Here is a 20,936-nt window from a genome sequence, read left to right as displayed (position 1 = left end):
AAAGCACAATAAAAAACCCATAGGAAGACAACCCATTTCCTGCCATCTCCTATCCCAAGCAGTTAACTTTCAGAGAAGAGAACCATGGATATTTTTTGGAAAGAAATCATACATGAAAGAGCATTTTCACAAACACGTGAATCTCATGAAAAGGAGCAGAGGCACAGAAGGGGTTGAACAGCAAAGGAAGGAAGACAGAACAGGATTTCGATTCCCTTGACAATCTCTGTGCCTTCTGAAGAGACCCAGGGGCTTCGATAGTGGTTTCGCACAGGGGTGGGCTTGTGTGGTTTCCTTCTTGCTGGTGTAGCTACTGATAAAGCACAGTAACCAAGGGATGTCTGCATGACAGGATTCCCTACAATTCCCCTCTTTCAGTCCCCCCGAAGTGCCCATCCCATTCCACTGGGCCACCAGGATTTGGCAATGAACAAAAATCGGTCATAGCATATCACCATATTGATGCCTTCCTTTGTATATTGCCACAACAGAAAGCTCTAGAGATTTCCTTTTTAATGAATTCACACTAGAGAACCAGGGAGCAAAACAGAGCTGTCAGTATTCGATATGCATACATGACTGTGGCAAATGGAAGCTCCCCAGTCCAGTTCACAGCGCTAGAAAACATCTGCCTTCACTGTGTCTCCTGCCCAGAAAGGTCCATCTGAGCAACAGCAAAGGAGGCAGCAGAACAAGCTGAAGCGGAAACTTTGGAGTGGCTGAATGGAGTTTCAGTTCTTCTCCCAAACATCCATAGCCGAAGCTACAAGGGGGTGGGGGGGATCCTTGCACCGGACGCATGCCTGGGTGGGGTGGAAAATTGCCCCAACCCCTCCCACGACCCCACCCCCCACTTACCTTAGTTCTTACTTTCAGATTTAGTTTCAGGCTGAAAGGCGGCCTGTTCCGTTCAGGCTGAAATAGGGCCTTGTGGGAACTATACTACCCAGGAGACCTTGCAAGCCCCAAGGGATCCTAGGTAGTGTCGCTCCCACCCAGGCTTTTTTCAGCCTAAACAGAACAGGCCACTTTTCAGCCTGAAACTTAATCTGAAACTAAGAACTAAGATAAGTGGGGAGAGCGGGGGGCGGGGCAGGAGTGGGGTGTGTGTGGAAAATGGAGAGTCCACCCTGGGCGCAGTTTGGCCCAGCTGCAGGGGCAGAGCTAGCAGGGGGCCAGGGGGTGCGCGTTGCACTGGGCACACGCCCAGGGGCGGAAAAATCTCCCCTGTGGCGCCCCCCCGCCTTGCCTTCTGTGATTGGCAAGACAACTGAAGAAGAGGGAAAAGGAGTATGTATTTTTTCCACATTGAACACTTGTGAAACAAGATACAAATTGGAGGACAATCCCTAACTTAAGTCTCTTTTCTGCAGCTGATAGCTTCCACCCTTAACAAAAATGGCTACAGTAATAGCTAAATAAAATCCTAACTAGCTTCCACCCTTAACAAAAATGGCTACAGTAATGGGGACGAGATCATGGCTTCATGCCCTACGTTCTGAATATTGTGAAAGTATGTTTTAAAAGAAAAGATGACCTCCTTCTACTTTCAGTTTTCTGGAGGCTTCTGCCTCACAAGAGATGGAGGTTGGCTTGAAAACTGGCGAAAAGGCTGGGAATGGGAGGGACCAACTGGGGGAATGGGGAAGAGATTTAGCATGATAAAACTGCATGATGCAAACAGCACACAGGCAGCATAGATTCAGAATCTGAAGAGTTTACACATTAATCTCATAGATGCTAGAATGCATTCAGTCATGAAACTTGAACAAGTGAACCTGCAAAGTTTTAATGAGTAGTTTTGCAAGCGCAAGTCATATATTGTTCCAACCTCCAGGTGGCGGCCGGAGATCTCCTGGAATTACAACTGATTTCCAAGCAGAGAGATCAGTTCACCAGGAGAAAATAGCTACTTTATATGGTGGGTTCTGCATAGCATAGGTATACGCGTGGGGAAAGATAGTATGGCTCCCTCACGGAAGTGAAAGTGACAGTGAGTCTATTTTCAGGTAGTCAGTGACAAACATAAGAACAGCCCTGGTGTAGCATCTTGTCAACACACAATGGCCAGCCAGTTACATTCACAGCAGTAATAAAACATTTTGAAAGCATTTTAAGTCACATGACACTTTAAGGTGTTATAACAGTGTTAAATATTTTAAAGCTGTTGTCAAAAATTTATTTCTGCTGTGTGGCATGGCCCATTGCTGTGTTCAGATTTGTGAGTGGGGGCATATTCTATAATGTTATGGTGACTTTGAGATAACCTAGTGCAAAAAATCATTTGTAGTGGGGGAGGGTGGCCTTTGGTCATGCTGAGGGAGAGTGGACGCCAATATGGGGGGGAGGGTACAAAACTCAGATTTTGCACAGGGCTTCATTTTCCCTAGCTTTGCCTCTGCCCAGCTATGTCTCGGCAATCATCAAACACAAATTATGTGTGAGCAACCGGAAATCAGCACTATGGCATTCCAGACGTCTGCCTTTCTAAACTGCTATTCCATAAACAAAGCTTTTCCCCCTTAAACTCGTATATCCAACACACAATTTATATCAGGTAGGGAAATCCACTCAGAGAAATGGGATTCCCAATGTGGTCTGTGCTTCTCATGGGGAGGATTCTGAAAGAAGGGACGAGGCCCACCAACTGTTCTCCCAAAATGGTGACAGGAAGGTGGAAGGAGGGAGTTCATCCCCTCAGAGTTCACCTCCTCTTTCACCCTGACAGACCTCCTCCTCACAACAAGAAGGAACCGCCTGTAGCAGGAATGGAAAGATGAGGAGGAACAAAACCAGAGCACACATGTTCTCTCTGGAGAAAGCACCAATTAGATGAGCACACATTATAAGGTGAAGGTTTTTTAACTTAAGAAACATTTGATTGGTATCGGAAGAAAAACATACCTTTCTGCAGGTGAAGTCCAGAATCCAGGGAGTCTGTGGAAGCAAAGGGACCGAAAGTGAACAGCAGGACCCTTGTGCCTATCAGGAATCTTGTGACAAAAACATCAGCCAACAATATTTTCTCTTAGGGAGGGAAGGTGTCATGATATAGCCCCATCTCATCAGATCCAAAAACCAATCAGGGTTGTTATTTGGCCAATGAAGATTCTGTGGACGAAGGCAATGGCAAAGAAATCTCTGCTTCTCACTTGCCTTGGAAGCCTTTTTCTGAGGTGGTCATACGTTTGTTGTGACTTGACGGCACATGCACCCATATTTCTTTTGAGTTTCAGATGAAAGGTTAAGGAGAACCAACTTCTGGGGAAAATTCTTCCCACACTTTTGTATGTGGAAATATTCACATTTCTTTTCACTAGTCATTCTGACTGGACACTCACTTCATAGAAAGTGTGTCAAAGAGTGCAGTTCAAGGATCCACTCCTGTGAAACATGGGATCCTTCCCAACTGAGGTTCCACGATGCCATCCTAAGTACACTTATGCCCTTCTAAACCTGCTGATTTTCAATGGGCTCAGATCTGCTTAAGGCAGCACTATCTGCTCCCCTGAGACCACACTGTGGGCTCAGCTACAACGTACTCAAGCAGGGAGCGAACAGGGAGAAGATTTTCTCCCGTTCTTATGAGACTAGAATGAGTTGTCATCTGCTGAAGGTGAAGGGTGAGGGATTCCATACATATTTCTTCACTGGAGCAGCAGTGGCGTAGGAGGTTAAGAGCTCGTGCATCTAATCTGGAGGAACCGGGTTTGATTCTCCGCTCTGCCGCCTGAGCTGTGGAGGCTTATCTGGGGAACTCAGATTAGCCTGTACACTCCCACACATGGCAGCTGGGTGACCTTGGGCTAGTCACAGCTTTTCCAAGCTCTCTCAGCTCCACCCACCTCACAGGGTGTTTGTTGTGAGGGGGGAAGGGCAAGGAGATTGTCAGCCCCTTTGAGTCTCCTACAGGAGAGAAAGGGGGATATAAATCCAAACTCTTCTTCTTCACACAACACATAGTTAAATCGTGGAAGTCGCTGCCCCAGGAGGTGGTGATGGCCGCCCACTTGGAAGGCTTTAAGAGAGGATTGGACACGTTCATGGAGGAGAAGACTATCCATGGCCATGAGTCAAATGGATTCTAGTCATGAGGCACACCTATTATCTCCAGCATCACAGGAGCAGGCCTCTTATATCTGGTGCTGAGGCAAGATAATGCTGCTGCATTTGTTTGTTCTGCTTGTGGGCTTCCTGGAGGCACCTGGTTGGCCACTGAGTGAACAGATTGCTGGACCTGACAGGCCTTGGTCTGATCCAGCAGGGCTTTTCTTACCTTCTTAAGTTCCTTACCTTTGAGTTGCTTTTTGATGCCCTCCAAAAAGAGATTTAAATCCGAGCAATCCCAAATGCGCCACTTCAGTGAAAGAGGAAAAGCTGCTGGATTCTCAAACGCCTCCTTTTCTTCATACCTGGAGAAAATCATGTCAAGATTCCATCCGTCAAGTTCAAGATCCCCCCAAGTGGATCAGAGAGCAGAGGAAAAATGGGCAGAGCGCCTGGAGACAGAGGCTGAAGCTGATAGCTGAGAAAGATGGGAGGCTCTTTGGAAAGAAACGTTCACCTCGCTGGAAGTCTTGAGACCCCAAAGCCACACAGCAGCTGTGGGGAACGACTGTTAAGAAATAGAAGAGAACCCATTTATTTATCTGGTTTCTAATCTGCACACACACACCAACACAGGCTTCCTCATGGGCGGCCTCATCTTAGTCTCCTTAACACATGGACCACCTTAGATTGAGTAATCACAGTGTTCACATCTACATTCCACTCCCAGCGACCCCTGATGCAGTCGTCATAGTATTCACATCTGCAATCATCCCTGTCAACAGCCAGTTCTAATGCCAATGAAGGCTTTATTCTGGCCAAATAAAATTCCCACGCTGCCATTTTGTGGAATGAATGTAGCTGAGGAGACTCAAACACTGTATTTCTTCAGGCAGTCTTTAAAATGGGGCTTTGGAAGCAGCTGCCACCACAAGGATCTTCGCTGTGTAACTGAAGCTAAGCTGCAACGCCCTTTTTAAGGGTAGCTTTGCCTACTGTGGCACCCACTTTGTGTCAGCCACATTGTGGCTCTGCCAACCACACTGTGGCAAAATACCTGTAGCCTCAAAGATGTTGGGGACCCCTCCTCTAGAGATGCACAGCTAGGTGTGAATGAAGACCCCACCCCCAATGCTTTTTACTTCTTTATTTCCTGTTCACAAGCCTCTGTCCATAAGGTGTTTGCCCCTGAGAGATGGATGGAGATCCACTCTCTTAATTACTCCTGATCTGGCCCTCAGTCACAATCCTAAAGGACCACATTCTTCATAGGCTTCCGAGATGCCTCCCAGCATTAAAACATCAATGAGAAAAATCCACTTACCTTAGCAAGGTGCTTCTGGCATCCTAAAGAGGAAAGACAAAGAGAGAGAGAGAATATGAAGAGGGACCTCAGTGCTTTTTGAGAGGCCACACCAAGAAGACGCCTCAGACCCAGGAAGATTCTGCTCTCTGGCCCTTTTCTTGGGTTCAGCTAGCAGACTCCACTCAAAGGCTGAGGTGGATCTTGATACAGTGGGAGAAACATTTTATAACCTTTAGACAGTGGGAAGGATAGTATCAGCAGTCAAAGCGGAACTATTTCAGAGCAAAGATGAGTGATCTGCTTTGACAACTCAACTGTGGCTACTTCCACACCAGGCTTTTTCCTCACAAGGAAGACAGGAAGCCCTCAGATCAGGATGGAGTGGCTCTTGTGTCCACTTGTGAAAGCAGAGGCCTTCCCAGCACAGCTCCTGGAATCAGCCCTGTCTCAAAGTCCTTCCACACATGTCCCTGAGAACATTTTGCAAAAGTTTTTAAAAACCTCTGTTTGTCTACAGTCACCTACCACCCCCCCACCACCCCCCAAAATGATTCCTGGCCACCATTTGGGGGTCATTAACATTTTTTTAAAAATCTGAAGATTGGATACTATGAGGCTTTAGAACCTCGTTTTGGAATTCTTCAGGGGTCATGTTTTTGTAGCTATGTAGACACGACCCCTGCCCCCCCCCCCAAATGGAAATACATATACGAGACAGCTGACATGAACAAGAACAAGAGGGAAGCGAAGCGGCCCCAGCCTATCAGGGAAAGGGTCAGGGCTCTGGAGGCAGCTGTATTTCCAGGGGGTGGAGTTTCAAAGGGCCACTATGGTAGGTTTTTCCAATATGCTCCTAGATGGGGATGAAAATGGGGCAGAAGGGAGAGCAGCAACAGAAACGGGAGTCATTTGCTTTCTTCCAAGGGAAGGAGGCTCAGAAAGGGTTTGGGGCCGGCCTTCTCCTGAGATTCCTGCCACCCTCTTACCTGCAGGAGTTCACTGGCCGGCTGCTGACATTTCCCCTCCATCTCCTGCATAAGGCTGTCCAGAGAGGAGAGCGCCTCAGAGAGTTCAGCCAGGTGCTGATCCCGGTTTTTTGCCACCTCCTTCTCCACCTCTTCCAACTGGGCCAGCAGAAGTTTCTCTTGTTCCTCCAGAAAAGTGTGCAGTTCTCTGAACTTGGCTACCATCTCTTGTTTCTCTTCTGTGGTTTGTTTCTGATATGGAAACAGAAGGAAATCGGGTCAACATCATGAACACAGATGGCCTTTGCAGTGACAGGTCAAACTGAAGAGATTCTATTAGCTTCAATCATATCCCCCCTCAGATGTCTCCTCTCCAAACTAAAGAGTCCCAAACGCTGCAGCCTCTCCTCATAAGGAAGGTGCTCCAGTCCCTCAATTATCCTTGTTGCCTTTCTCTGCACTTTTTCTATTCGATATCCTTTTTGAGATGTGGTGACCAGAACTGGACACAGTACTCCAAGTACGGTCGCACCACTGCTTTATATAAGGGCATGACAATCTTTGCAGTTTTATTATCAATTCCTTTCCTAATCATCCCCAGCATAGAGTTTGCCTTTTTCACAGCTGCCATGCATTGAGTTGGCATTCCCATGGAACTATCAACTAAGACGCCCAAATCCCTTTCCTGGACTGTGACTGATAGCACTGACCCCTGTAGCCTGTATGTGAAGTTTGGATTTTTTGCCCCTATGTGCATCATTTTACATTTTGCTACATTGAACTGCATTTGCCATTTCTTAGCCCACTCACCTAATTTATCAAGGTCTGCTTGGAGCTCTTTGCAATCCTTTGCGGTTTTCACCACCCTACATAATTTGGTATTATCCGCAAACTTGGCCACCACTCTCAACTCTGCTCTGAATGGCAATCTCAGGTCTCCCTTTGGTGGGCCAGTCTGCTTCCAAACAGGGGGGGTGGCTTCATGGGGTGACTTTTTGGGTACTTGCATACGATCTCCCAATACTAGTCCTGGAAGCTGCTCCCTTCCCAACCACAATGAAACTTACCAGCAGGTCTTGGCTTTCCTCCTCTAACTCTGCTTTAGACGCCAGAATTTGTTCTCTCTCCTCCTTCAGCTTCTCCAGACAATCGCAGAATTGATCCTAGGGGAGGAGAGACTCGAAACTGAGACTGGTTCCTTTTTTAGAAGTTTACTATAAAACATGATAAGCAAAGCTGTCTTTAAGGGCCAAACTACAGATGTAACTGCCCCACAACTGTAATGGGATCTTCAACAACATTTCCCAAATGATGATATCCGGTGCAAACAATGTCGTGGCACAGAGACTGACCCTGAACTTGACCTCCTGCCTGCCATTCTCCTCCTATGCTCCGCCACAGGGAGGTTTTTTGCATGAACAAAAATTATTTGTAGTCACCATAAATATTCCCAGGAAGTTCCTTTAAAAAAAAGGCGGCAGGCAGGAGAATAAATGGCACTGGACTGAGGATGATGGAAGAAATGCATACCCCCCATTCCACACTTTCCCAACCTTTCTCTGGGTATGTTCTTCCAAGAAACAGCACACCAAAACACGGGGAACTCATTGTGGATGCAATCACAGCTGTGGGGTGGGAAAGGATTCCTTATAGTGCCCTGGTTTACTATATTGTTGAAAGCTTCCCAGCCAGAATCAACTGGGTGTTGTTGGTTTTCCAGGAATGTGGCCATCGTGTGGTACTTCTTGTGGCTAATGTTTCACCACATCTATGGGTGGCATCTTCAGAGGCATCTCACGTTAGGGTTGAAAACTGCCAGACCGTGACCAAACAAGCCCAGTGAACCCACAACTCCGGGTTTACTCTCTGGCATCTCCAGCTGAAACGAACAGGCAGCAGCTGACATCCAAGACCTGAGTCCTGGGACAGTCGCTGCCAGTCAGAGCAGAGCTGGACAGACTGTCTGATTCAGAAGAAGGCAGCTTCATGCTTAACTCTCCTGCCCCCGAAAGCTCCTCTTCTGATCTAAACTGCTGTCTTATAGTGACTGCATTCCAATGGGGGACACAGACAGGTGCTAAAGCTGGAGTCTTTCTCCCCCAGGCCAAGAGCAACTGAAGGGCAGCAGCTGAAGCTGAGAAAGCAGTCTCTGAGTGTGGTGTAGGCGGGAAAAACTAAGGGCCAGACAGCTGTCCCCTTGTAACTCAGCCATGCAATTGGCTGGCCAGATGTTCAACAGGGCCAGACTGAAAGTGAGCCAATGTCCCCACTTTATCAACCCGCCCCACTTTAGCCTCGGCAGGGGGCAGGAAGCAATTCCTCAGGGAGCCACCAAGCCAGAAAGGAGGCAACAAAGAGGTGTTTCCATTCTCCAATTCGGGCCCAGAGGCTGAGGCAGAACCTGCAGGGAGTTTCCTCACAAAGAGACCAAGGAGAAGGGAAGGAGCATTTCCCCTGTGCATTTCCTACCTTGTACTCTTGGGAGGCCTCGTCAAGAGGAAGAGTTTCATGATCTCTGTGCTCCTTGGATCGGTCGCAGACCACACAGATGAGGGCTTCGTCATCCTTGCAGAAGAGCTTCAGGGGCTCCTGGTGCTTCTGGCAAAACCTACCGGCCACCGTTGCCTGAGGCCCAAAACAAGGAATCAGGATGCATTTCGTTTCCCCACCCCACTCCCAGAACTGTATCTCTCCTTGTAGTGACTGGATATAATTAGTGTCTTGTTCAGTATAGAAAAACCCCCATAAACATTTAGATAAAAACTGGATGTAATCAAATGGGGTTTGTCCTTCAGTTGAATTTGGGAGGCGGAGGTTGCAGAGAGCTGCAGGGAGGGGGAGTAACTGGAGGAAAAGAGAGTTCTGGGGGAAAAGAGGGACAGAGAAGCCATTTGAGTCCCACAGCAAAGCCTGGTGCTGAGAATAGGTTGTGCGCCCAGACCGGGATGAAGGACAAAAGTTGCCCTGAGACACCAAATCTTGCCAGTCGCGCAGTGCTGAGTTCCTGAGGATGACATGAGCAGCAGTGGCGTAGGAGGTTAAGAGCTCGTGTATCTAATCTGGAGGAACCGGGTTTGATTCCCCGCTCTGCCGCCTGAGCTGGGGAGGCTTATCTGTGGAATTCAGATTAGCCTGTGCACTCCCACACACGCCAGCTGGGTGACCTTGGGCTAGTCACAGCTTCTCGGAACTCTCTCAGCCCCACCTACCTCACAGGGTGTTTGTTGTGAGGGGGGAAGGGCAAGGAGATTGTCAGCCCCTTTGAGTCTCCTGCAGGAGAGAAAGGGGGGATATAAATCCAAACTCTTCTTCTTCTTGCCTTCTGCTCCCCCCTCCATATTCACTTTGTCACAGTATTGGAAGCCCCACTTCAGCAGAGGCCCATATAGGGGGGCTGCTCAGGGGCCCCCCTTGGGCAGTGAAACCTTTTGGGCTGGCCACGCAGCTCAGCCTCAGTGTGAGCCAAGGGGACAGTCATTTTAAATAGCAAAAAGGCCACCACTAAGAGGAAGGAAATGGGATTGAACTGCAGAGGTTTGTCAGGAGGCCTGTTATTTAGGAGTTTTGCTGTTGCTGCTTTCAAGATGCACCGGAGGGGGGTGGAAGGGGTTAACTGCATTTCTAACTGTCTTTTCACTGTTCCTGTAGAATGTTATGTAGCACCAGGTGGTGCCCAAGGTCACTGCTTGCCCATCTTCTGTTATCTATCTGACTTTTACTTTTAGGATGTTTTTTTTTTTTTTTTTTTTTTTATTTTTTTTTTTTTTTTTTTTTTTTTTTTTTTATTTTTTTTTTTTTTTTTTTTTTTTTTTTTTTTTTTTTTTCCCCGGGGGGGGGGGGGGGGGGGATGTTGGTTGAATTAAGTGTTGGGATTTGCGCAGGTCAGTCAGTTCTGGCTTTAGCCAGGGAAGATTCCACGTCATTAAAGCTTCTGTTCTACACCAAGAGTGTATGTGTGTTTGTGGGATTCTGACAGGTTCCTTGGCCAAAGGGGGCCTCCCAGTGAAAGGCTGGGCACGAACACTTATAGGGCCATCAGCAAAGGGTGGGTGAGATGGTGGGATGGGGGCAGGAAGTGAGGCAGCTGGCTCCCTCTCATCACAAAGATCCTCTTCTTTTTTGGATCTATTGCTAGCCACAGTTGTGAGGGTCACTTTGTGTTGTGGGGGCGATACCGTGTTTCCCCGAATATAAGACAGTGTCTTATATTAATTTTTGCTCCCAAAGATGCGCTATGTCTTATTTTCAGGGGATGTCTTATATTTCTGTATTCTGTTCGTCAAGCATGCTTCCAAACAAAAACTTTGCTCGGTTTTACTTTTGGGGGATGCCTTATATTTCGCACTTCAGCAAAACCTCTACTATGTCTTATTTTCCGGGGATGTCTTATATTCGGGGAAACAGGGTAGCGGTGTATATATATTGTATTATTTTAATAGAGAAAGTGAGCAAGTACCAACAACCGCAAGCTGGAGCTTTCCAACCAAGGGAAATTTAAAGCCACGCACAAGAATCCAACAAAGTCCCCCTCCACCGATGTCTCACTTACTCGATTTTCCTGGAAAGCCTCCTCCAGAGGAATCACCTCGTGATCTTTGTGCTCCTCGGATATCCGGCAGACCAGGCAGACGGGGGCTTCGTCCTCCTGGCAGAAAAACCTCAGGGGCTCCTGGTGCTGCTCGCAGATCCCCCCCTTTCCTCCCACAGGACGGAGTTTCTGGATTATTTCTGCAATGTTGGCCAGCTGGTGGTTGGGCCGGAGGGTCCCCTCCTGCGCGGGTCCTCTGCAAAGAGGGCACGAAGCCTCTGCCCCCGCCAAGTCCCCCCAGCTGTGGGTCAGGCAGGCCCGGCAGAAAGCGTGGCCGCAGCCAGCAATGGTCACCGGATCCCTGAAATAATCCAAGCAGATGGAGCAAGTGGCTTCCTCGCACAGCTCCTCCAGGGCACCCGTCGCCGCCGCCGCCGCCATGGCAAAAGAGGAGCTACTTTCGCTTTCCCTTCCTGCTGTTGCTGCTGCAGGACTGACCTTGTGGAAACAGGCAGCTGCCAGGGGAGGGACTGGGGGGGTGGGGAAAGGGAGCTGCTTTGGCGGACGTTTGGAGGCAACTCAGGGGGAGGAAGATGTTTCTCGTCGCATCCCAAGAAGTCCAGGAAAAGTTGGAAGGAAGCGCAGGGATGCAGCGGAGCGGATTTATCGAGGGGAGGAGGAACTCCCAGCATCTGCCCCTTCCCCACACAACAGCCAGGGTCAGATGATCTCCCCCACCCTTCTTACTGGGGCAGAAACTCTCCAATTCCCCCTGTGAAGCTCGCTGACCCACACAACGTTGGAGTAGCTCAACGGTCTAACAATCCCCCCTCTCTGCCTTGGTCTCCGTGGCACTCCGTTCCCACGACACCAACACACGCGTGTTCCCTGCAAACGGAATCTGGAGGCAGACTCCAAATCCTCAAGGGAGGCGCAGCATGAACTGCCCCTTTCCGAAAGGTCCCCCATGGCCCCTTCCGCACAGGCAGAATAATCCACTTTCAATCCACTTTCAATGCACTTTGCAGCTGTGCGGAATAGCAAAACCCACTTGCAAACAATTGTGAAAGTGGATTGAATGTGCATTATTTTGCATGTGCGGAAGGGGCCATGTCCAAGAAAGCAGACAGGAAAGCAGCGCAGCAAAGAAAGGGTTGAGAAGATTCCTTTGCTCCTTGAGCTGCTAGTTTTCTGCTGGGAGAAAGAAGGTGTGTGTGTGTGTGTGTGGTACAGCCAGTCTCTTAGTTGCATCCATATAATCCAAGCCTTTGACACCCGGGAAGGTGCCAAAGTTGGAGGAGGAGTCTATGCAAACTGGACGACTGGACCGGAGGCACCGATGGTGCCCAATCTGTAGGAACAGAGAATGGTTCCGGTGCCGTCTCTGAGGAGGACATCTCAGGAGGACATCTGAATGTACTGGTGGAGCTAAGATTGCCTCTGAATCCAGGGACTCTGTTGTAGCTATCAGTGTAACCTCTAACTGTGGGTTCTGTGGAGCAGAACTTGGAAGGAGTTGCCACAACTAAATTTAAAACAAAATGGTTTACTTAACAAATAACACTTATTAAACATTAACATTTAACATTAACACTTCACAATATAGCGGAAGAAAAGAGAACTGAGGGAGCTAGGAGTTTGGACCCCACCCCTTGCCCAATGGCAAACCTGCACACAATGTGTGTCTGCCCAGAAGGCCCCTTGAACAGCCATTACAGGTAAGTGAGGCTGCACTAGAAGACTGAAGGTGAAGTATGTTTTTCAGAGTTGCTCCCATTGGTTGGGAAAGACCTCTCTTTTGACAGGAGCTGGAACTGCTCATTCAGTAGCCAAACCACTATTAAGTAGAGTGCAACAGATCTCTTGCCAAGAAGAAAAGTGATGGATATCTTTGTGTGACACGAGGAGATGGTGGCACATTACAACGACAGGGTGGCTGTTCAGGGGCCAGCTGGACAAGCGGGGGTGGGGAGATTGGACCCAATCAGCAGGAGGGCGCTCTTTCCTTGGCCTTGTCCCTGCTCCCAGGCTTCCCCCGGTCACCGCTCCACTCCTAGAAGTAAAGCTTATTTTGACAGCCACCAGAGGCTTTAGTTGCACAGGGGAGGGACTTCTCTGGCTCTCTGACTCCACGCCTTCCTCTCTGCATGAAGGCAAGGAGTGGATGCAGCACAGCAAAGGGAGGCAAGGAGTAGCCAAGAGGCTGCTTGGGGGAGGGGGCGAGTGGCCAAATGCTCTCCCACGTGACCGATTTGAGTGGCATCTGGGGCAAAGCCCCCTCGTGTCCCAGGGTAGCTACGCCTCTTCCTTTGGGAGCAGGAGAAATGCTCAAGCACTAGAATGAAGCCTAGCCATGCCAGCCTCCGGGTGTGACGAGGGGATCCCCTGGATTTACAGCTCATCTCCAGACTAGAGAGATGATGGATCCTTTGGAAGGTCACTCTATGGCATTGCACCCCACTGTCCTCCCCACCCCCAAATCCCCATGCATCCCCCAACCTGGAACTGGCAGACAACCCTCCTCCCGTTCCCACCAGTAGCCAAAGTGGGAGGCCAGCCCCTGGGAGTACTAGGAGTGTTCTCACATATCCTACACCCCCGCATTCAGGGGACTCAGCCCTCCAAGCAGTGATGTGCAGTGGTGAGGTCAATGGCTGGGGAGGCACTGGGTTTCCCTCCTCCCCTCCATGCACACTTTAGAACAGCAATGCACAGGCTTCCAGTGTTGTGTGTAGATAGTGAAGGATGTGAGTTAAGGAAGAATTTACAGCTGTGACTCCAATCAATATAAAAATGTACAGTCACGGTTGCTGAACATCATCGACCTACATGAAGGGTTTAGCCTGGTCCACAGGTGTCAAACTCGCGGCCCTCCAGATGCTATGGACTACAGTTCCCATCACCCCCTGACAGCATGATGCTGGCAGGAGATGATGGGAACTGTAGTCCATAACATCTGGAGGGCCGTGAGTTTGACACCTATGGCCTAGTCCAAGGCTGCACCCTTGAAATCAAAGTATCCCTAACCCGGCTGTCAGCCACTGCCCCGCCCTTAACCCTAAATCTGACCCACTAGGCAGGCTGCTGCCACCACCGTCTCCTTTCTACCCAACAGAGCAGGTGGCTGCCTTCTCCGCGGGGCAGAGGGGTTTTTCATGCCTGGCAATAAATGTCTATCCTGTTCGGCCCGCGACCTAAAGTGTGCTTTGAGCTTTGGCCCCCTGTGCGATTGAGTTTGACACCCCTGGTGTAGAGAAAGTGTCTGTATTAGCTTAACCGTAGCCATTTTGTATGAAGCCTTTAAGTGTAACCATTTGATGTGAACTTTGTAACAGTTTAATATCACTGCCATGGCCCCTCTGTTGTGAGTCCAAGAAATAGTTCTTGAAAATAATTGCCTATCTTTGGCTCACCACCAGCTTTCCCATCCTGGTACCGAGTAACGGTCAATTGAAGGTCTTGGCCCAGCTGCACAAAGTTTTGCTAACGGTTGGAACTTCAATAAACTTTCAGCCACAACACCTGATAAGAATGAAGATTTACATCACCTGCTTTAGTTAATTAGCACCAATTCGTGATTGGTCCACTAGGATCACCTGACATGCAATTCCCCTATATCTGCTTTTCAATATTGTAATAGAGCTGCCCCTTTTCTCCTCCTTCTCCCCCCTCTTAACCGCTCTATATACACAATGCTACCTCACGCTGGCTAGAGGCTGTCTTTTGAATTATGAGAACTGTTTGATTTCTCTTTTTGCCTGCTAAGCAATTATGGAAAAGTTTTATATTTTGATTTTAGTAGGTTCAGTGATTTTGTCTCTGTTTGCTCTTATTCAATTAATTATATGCATAGCATGCCAATTGACTATAGTTTGTTGAATGACGTTGAGTTCAATAAACTTTAAGAACTTGTTTTAAAGAAACTGTCTTTTTTCTCAGAGTCGTGTGAAAGTTCAAAATCCAAACCCACGTTTAAGGAGAGTAGGTAACTCATCCTCTACACCTGGTTTAAGGTTGCTCACTTTTGAGCTTTCCAATACTCACTGAAAGGCCAAGAGCAACTTTTCAGCTGCAGCACCAGGACCTCCCCCCTCCCCTCCCCCTGCATTTACAGCTGAGTTCTGCAAAACCCCTGGAAAAACCCCTCCTGGCCTGCCATTGGCCTGAGGGTGGGCCCTTTGGGGATTGGGCGGTATACCAAATCCAATAAATAATAGTAAAAATAATGCCATCCCCGACTGGCCCCTTTGCCCACAGGCCAACGAGGGGAGAGGCTATCCCCGTGGCTATTTCTCTGGGCCCACCTGGTTCTTCCTCCCTCCTCCTGGCTGTTCTGCCCGAGAGGCCAGCCTCCCACCTGCCTTCCCCAGCCTTGTGGGTCCTCCCCATTCGCCACCTCTGCTGTCCATCTGCGGCCCGGTGTTCCAGCACTTCCTCATAGCCCCATCCCAGGTCTTTGGGTGAGTGCAGCTAGTGCAGGGGTGAGCAGCAGCGAAAACTGGGGGTCCTGAAGCCGCAGTCTCTGGGTGAGGCCTCCCCGGACATTATTATTTTTTACTTTTCATAAAAAGCATTTACATTAGACTATGACAGACTCTTCCTCCCTTGACCACACACCCCGGTCTCCAAGTGGACCAGGAACAGCACCTACATTGTGGGTTTGTAGGATAGATGGTGGCCCAAACCTCATCCCGGAATGCAGAAGCCCTGAAGTCATTCCAGTTCCTTGGTCAAATCTTCTCAATCTAAGCCTCTTGGAGCAATTATGCTGCTTCCCTCCCCCCCCCCCCATTTGTCCACTTTGGAGGAGGTAGAACAAAAACTGGGCATTGAATAGATTTACTTGGAGGGCAGAGTTTGCAGAATGTGGGGGAGTATGGTATGTGGGGGTCCAAGCCTTATTTTGGGGCACAGAGTTTTCACATGACCCCAAAAATGTGTGTTTAAAAGGACCAGCTGCACGCAGTGTGCCAGAGGAGAAATGAAAAAGCCCTCTGTGGGTTAGGCCAACAGGAGTCTCAGTGAGAAGGGTGAACTATAAATAAATTCCAAGAACTAACATTACCAATTCCACTGGATTCAGCCAACCTTCACCGCTCGGCAGAGTTTCTAATTTCCCTGATTGATCAATCTGGCATAATCCAAACCAAGGAAATCAGGTACTAACATCAATATGATCAAATGAAAGGATCAAATGAAAGGAATATTTATGAAAAGCAGTATGAAACCTGTCCCCGCTTATATTTTGACTGTGATAGTCAACCTCTTCAAATACTGCTCTGCCCTCTCAGTATCACTTCCGTTCTGATTCAAGTTTCAATCTCAGCCTATTAGCTCAGTTCCACAGGGCCTGTAAGATGGAGATTTTCCACCAGGCCTATGAGTGAGGACAGCGAGGGTCAGTACATAAGCCAACCTCCCACTCCTATCTTCCCTGAAATCCACATTTAACACAATATTAGTGGCGCCACATAATTATCAAGAAGGAACCAAACACTGGAATTTTAATTGAATTAACCAAAGCAATTTTATTATCATGGATGAAATGTTGTATTCCTTCTGGATGATTGTTTGTATTTTGTTGCAAACCACCCTGAGTCCAGCTTTGCTGGAGGAAGGAATGGTATAAATTGAATAAAATAAAATAAATTTATGCTCTTCCTCAGGTCTCTAAGGAAGCACAGCCTTTCTTACAACCAGAGCATCTCTAAAGCTTTTCTGATTTAAGAATGTAAAAAAAGATGGCAGATGTGATTGGGCTTAGCTTTGTTTGCAAGGTTTCTGTTCAGTATGAACATTTGGTGGGAAGGAAGGATTTTGATGTAGCAGAAGCTCTTTTTACACTGGAAACATTTCTATGGTTTCTCCTCAATGAAAATCCTTTGGTGAGCAGTACAGTTTGATCTCTGATGGAAGCTGTTTCCACATTCCAAGCACTAACTTGGTTTCTCTCCTATGTGAATCATTTGATGTGAAGTAAGGTGCCCACTCTGATTGAACCTCTTTCCACATTTTAAACATTGATATGGTTTCTCTCCAGTATGAATCCTTTGGTGAACAGAATGGTTGGAGAGCCATCTGAAGCTCTTTCCACATTCCAAGCACTTATATGGTTTCTTTGCTGTGTGAATCATCTGGTGTGAAGTAAGATTTCCACTCTGACTGAAACTCTTTCCACATTCTGAACATTTATATGGTTTTTCTCCTGTGTGAATCCTTTGGTGTAAAGTTAGATGGCTATGGTGAACGAAGCTCTTTCCACATTCCAAGCATTTACACGGTTTCTGCCCTGTGTGAATACTTTGGTGTAAAGTTAAGTGGTTATAGTGAATGAAGCTCTTTCCACACTCCAAACATTTATATGGTTTCTCCCCAGCGTGAATTCTTTGATGATAAGTAAGGTCTGTTTTCTGCCTCAGAATCTTTCCACACAGCAAGCATTTATAGGGTTTCTCCCCAGTGTGAATACTTTGGTGGGAAACAAGATGGTGATTCCGAGTGAAGCTTTTTCCACATTCTAAGCAGTTATATGGTTTCTTCCTGGTCTGAAGATGTGGACTCTGACTAAAGCTCTTTCCAGTGTCCAGGAGTTTGCTGGCTAAAAATGCAGATGATTTCTTTTGCTGGTGCTCCTTCCCTTCCCTTTTTGTTCCGCCTTGATTTACAGTGCCTCCTTCCACCTCCTCATCTTTTTCAGCATCCACTTCACTTGGTTCCCCCTCATCTCCTTCTGGAAAACACACAGAAACCCGGTAAATGCCCAGAGAACAGTCACCCCTTAGCACAAGCAATCACAACAAAACTATTCATATTCCGAAAGGCTTGAAGCAGCCAAGGTATTTTAAAAGAGCAAACGAAGAAGAACAAAGCTACGGGGAACAGGGACAACATGCTGTTAGTTTTCAATCCCCAGAAGAAAAGCGGTTAGTTGAGTTGAGATTATCTGTACTTTCTTTCTATATTACACGTGAAAAGGAAAAGAACAGAAAATCTACATTTGAGTTTCATTAGGGTTCCGACAACCTCTCAGGGGGAGAATGTGTGTGGCCGGGGGGCGGGGGGATGTAGTGGCAGCCCTCTGTGATGCCACACCTCTACAGGAATTGCCAGGAACTCTATGGTAAAGCCACAGAGGTTCTAATGACTCCTAAAGAAAACTGCCATCATTTTTAGGTTTCCTCTGGAATTGACATTGGTCCTCTGTACAAATTGCCAAAACCACAATGTTTCTGGCAATTGCTAGAGAGGCATAGCATCACTTCCAACAAGCAACACTGACCCAAAAAGGACAATAGGAGGGCAATAGTCAGTCTTGATTTCATTCTTTCATAGAGAAGGAGACAGCAGAACAAAGAAATGGAAGCCACAAAGGTGAAAAGGGAGGGACAAGATGGAATGGAAGAGAAGAAACAAAGAGAAAAAGAAGAAGAGTTTGGATTTATACCCCACCTTTCTCTCCTGTAAGGAGATTCAAAGTGGCTTACAAGCTCCTTTCCCTTCTCTCCCCACAACAGACACCTGGTGAGGTAGGTGGGGCTGAGAGAGTTGTGAGAGAACTGTGACTAGCCCAAGGTCACCCAGCAGGAATGTAGGAGTGGGGAGACAAATCTGGTTCTCCAGATAAGTCTCTGCCACTCAAGTGGAGGAGTGGAGAACCAAACCCGGTTCTCCAGATTAGAATCTACCATGCTGGCCGAAGAAGGAAGGGGAGAGGAGGGGAAAGAAGGGAATGGAAAGGATGGGAAAGAAAGCCAGGTTGAGATATATTACTGTGACCGTCCTCAACCATAAGCCTGAAAGAATGCCTCAGTCTTACAGGCCCTGCAGAACTGGGTTAAGTACCCATGGGGTACGAGTGTCACTAGACAGTGTTCTACACAGCTGAGGCTGCTGTAATGATCGGTGTAGGAAAGTTTTATATGTGAGAAATAAAGAACAAACTAATCTTCAGTATTTTCACATTTTATCAGGATCTTGGTCTATTTGTATCAGAAAGGGAAAAGCCTGTGTAGGCATTTCTTAAGGACACTGCGACAGCGGGCATTGTGTGCCTTCTAGGATTATCCTCCATTTTGTCCACATGACTATGCTGAGGGAAAGGTCAGGCTGAGGAGAATGCCCAGCCTGAGGTCACCTAGTAACCTTCATGGCAAAGTCTGGACTTGAACCTGCATCTCTCAAATCTCAGTCTGGTGCCATTATTAGAAAAGCATAGATCAGTGATGGCGAACCTATGGCACGGGTGCCAGAGGTGGCACTCAGAGCCCTCTCTGTGGGCATGCACAGAGTCCCCCCCACCCCCGCCCCTACACATCTAGGCTTGCCTGGGCCACTGGGCTCGATTATTAGCATTAAACCTAAGACCCATTTTTTGGGAAGCAGTGTAGGTAACCCTGTTAAGCGCTGTTAAACCCCACTGATTTTCATGCAAAGAACTACAGCGCGATCCTTTACTTGGGAGTAAGCTCGGTTGCTGGCAGTGGGGCTTGCTTCTGAGTAAACCCTCCTAGGATCGTGATTCACCCATTGGAAGAGTTGGACGGTTGCTTCAAAGCAAAGCCACCGACAACCACCAAGCTTTGGCTCCCCGAAAGTAACGGCACTTTTCAGAGCCAACTCGGTTTTTTCTAAACTTGGAAACCTCCAGCATTCAGGGCAAGTTAGGGTTAAATTGCCGTGTTGGCACTTTGCGATAAATAAGCAGGTTTTGGGTTGCAATTTGGGCACTCGGTCTGGAAAAGGTTCGCCATCACTGGCATAGATGTGTTTTAGAACAACAACACTGGCTGAAGGGTTTGGGACAAGGAAATTAGATCTCAATTACATTCCAGAAAGAGAGAGATTTTTATGAGCCCTTATAATTACCACCCCCACCCCCCACCCCCCCCGTGGGACACAAAAACCTCCACGGCCGATCTTTGAAGCTATTTGTTGGAAATAGGCTTGGAGGGAATGGCAGACTGTGTATACAAGACAGTCTGTCATTGCCCAGCCGTCTACAGTTTAACCCCAGAAAGGCGCTCATTTTACCGACCTCAGAAGGATGTGAGTTTGAGACAACCTGAAACCAACTTCTATTGGGATCAAATTCAGGTTGTGAGCAGAGCTTTTGACTGCAGTACTGGGTGGTTACCACTCTGTGCCTTGGGGCTCAATGGGACAGAGAATGATCCCCACAAAGGGGGTTTCATTGTTTTGAAGCTGTAACTGTAAACATCCTCTCTCTGTTTGCCATTCATCTCGTCTCAGAAAGCAAGGGTGCCCAGCAGCAGATGAACTGAGCTGTTGGTTAAGTTCAAGTAAGGAGGCAGTTTTTAAGGTAGGCTGGTCTCAAAATCACACAGGCCTTTTAAGGTCAACACCATCACCTCAAATTAGGCTCAGAAACAAATTTTGTAGGTGGGCCCAAAACTAAGTGATGCCATCCCTATGACCTAGTCCAGCCAATAATCTAGCTGAAGCATTCGGTACCAACTGAAGCTTCCAAACACTTTTCAAGGGCAGATGTTCCCTGGAAATGCTACAGCTAGTTGGGAGTTGGCTCTGGAGAAAGGCATCCCTGGATTCCAATGCCACCTGCCTGTCCGGCAGTAGGGTCAGTCCAGCAGCACCCACGAGTTGTGGAGCTGTGTACCTGCTTCTTCAAGTGGAGAACAATCCCATTCAAAGCAGGGGATGCCTCAAAACTTGGGCCAGTCCTTCTGACTCCCAGTAACACTTCTGTCTTGTTGGGATCAAGCTTTGGTTTCTTAGCCCTCTTTAAAACCCAACACTACCTTCTAGCACCAATTCATAGTTCCTACAGTCTCCCCAAAGTAAGACTGGGCCAAGTCTTATCAACCCAACTATCAAGATTACCTCAACCAGAGATTTCATTTAGATGTTGAACAGCATAAAGCAACGAGATGGAACCTCATGGGAACCCACGGGCCAGAGGCCTTCTCTCAGCCCTACCTTCTCAGCCCTACCCACAAGGTGGGACAGAAACCGCCCCAAAAAGTACCTCTCAAACCGCCCCAAAAAGTACCTCTCAATACCTCTAATAGTTGATTCTGAAGGATACCGTGATATTTATTTAACGTCTTTCAGA

At 47.8% G+C, this 20,936-nt stretch overlaps 2 protein-coding genes across 2 annotated transcripts in view; both read right to left on the bottom strand.

Moving 5' to 3' along the window:
• The window catches only part of LOC125428726 (E3 ubiquitin-protein ligase TRIM7-like), a 97,584-nt gene extending 86,297 nt beyond the window's left edge, over nucleotides 1–11,287 (bottom strand). The window contains exons 1-7 of the mRNA XM_048489327.1: nucleotides 10,868–11,287; nucleotides 8,788–8,943; nucleotides 7,386–7,481; nucleotides 6,340–6,570; nucleotides 5,372–5,394; nucleotides 4,294–4,412; nucleotides 2,905–2,937 (exon numbers count right to left, since the gene is read on the bottom strand). Of these exons, the coding sequence (XP_048345284.1) occupies nucleotides 2,905–2,937; nucleotides 4,294–4,412; nucleotides 5,372–5,394; nucleotides 6,340–6,570; nucleotides 7,386–7,481; nucleotides 8,788–8,943; nucleotides 10,868–11,287 (1,078 nt within the window). The remainder of the gene's footprint in view (nucleotides 1–2,904; nucleotides 2,938–4,293; nucleotides 4,413–5,371; nucleotides 5,395–6,339; nucleotides 6,571–7,385; nucleotides 7,482–8,787; nucleotides 8,944–10,867) is intronic.
• Nucleotides 11,288–16,229: 4,942 nt separating this feature from the next.
• Nucleotides 16,230–20,936, bottom strand: part of LOC125427674 — a 52,331-nt gene continuing 47,624 nt past the window's right edge. Inside the window, exon 19 of the mRNA XM_048487224.1 lies at nucleotides 16,230–17,576. Coding sequence (XP_048343181.1) covers nucleotides 16,783–17,576 — 794 coding nt within the window. The 3' untranslated portion in view covers nucleotides 16,230–16,782. The remainder of the gene's footprint in view (nucleotides 17,577–20,936) is intronic.

The sequence above is a fragment of the Sphaerodactylus townsendi genome, linkage group LG03 (genome assembly GCF_021028975.2).
Source record: "Sphaerodactylus townsendi isolate TG3544 linkage group LG03, MPM_Stown_v2.3, whole genome shotgun sequence".
Classification (NCBI taxonomy): Eukaryota; Metazoa; Chordata; class Lepidosauria; order Squamata; family Sphaerodactylidae; genus Sphaerodactylus; species Sphaerodactylus townsendi.
This window is presented reverse-complemented; position numbering and strand designations above follow the sequence as displayed.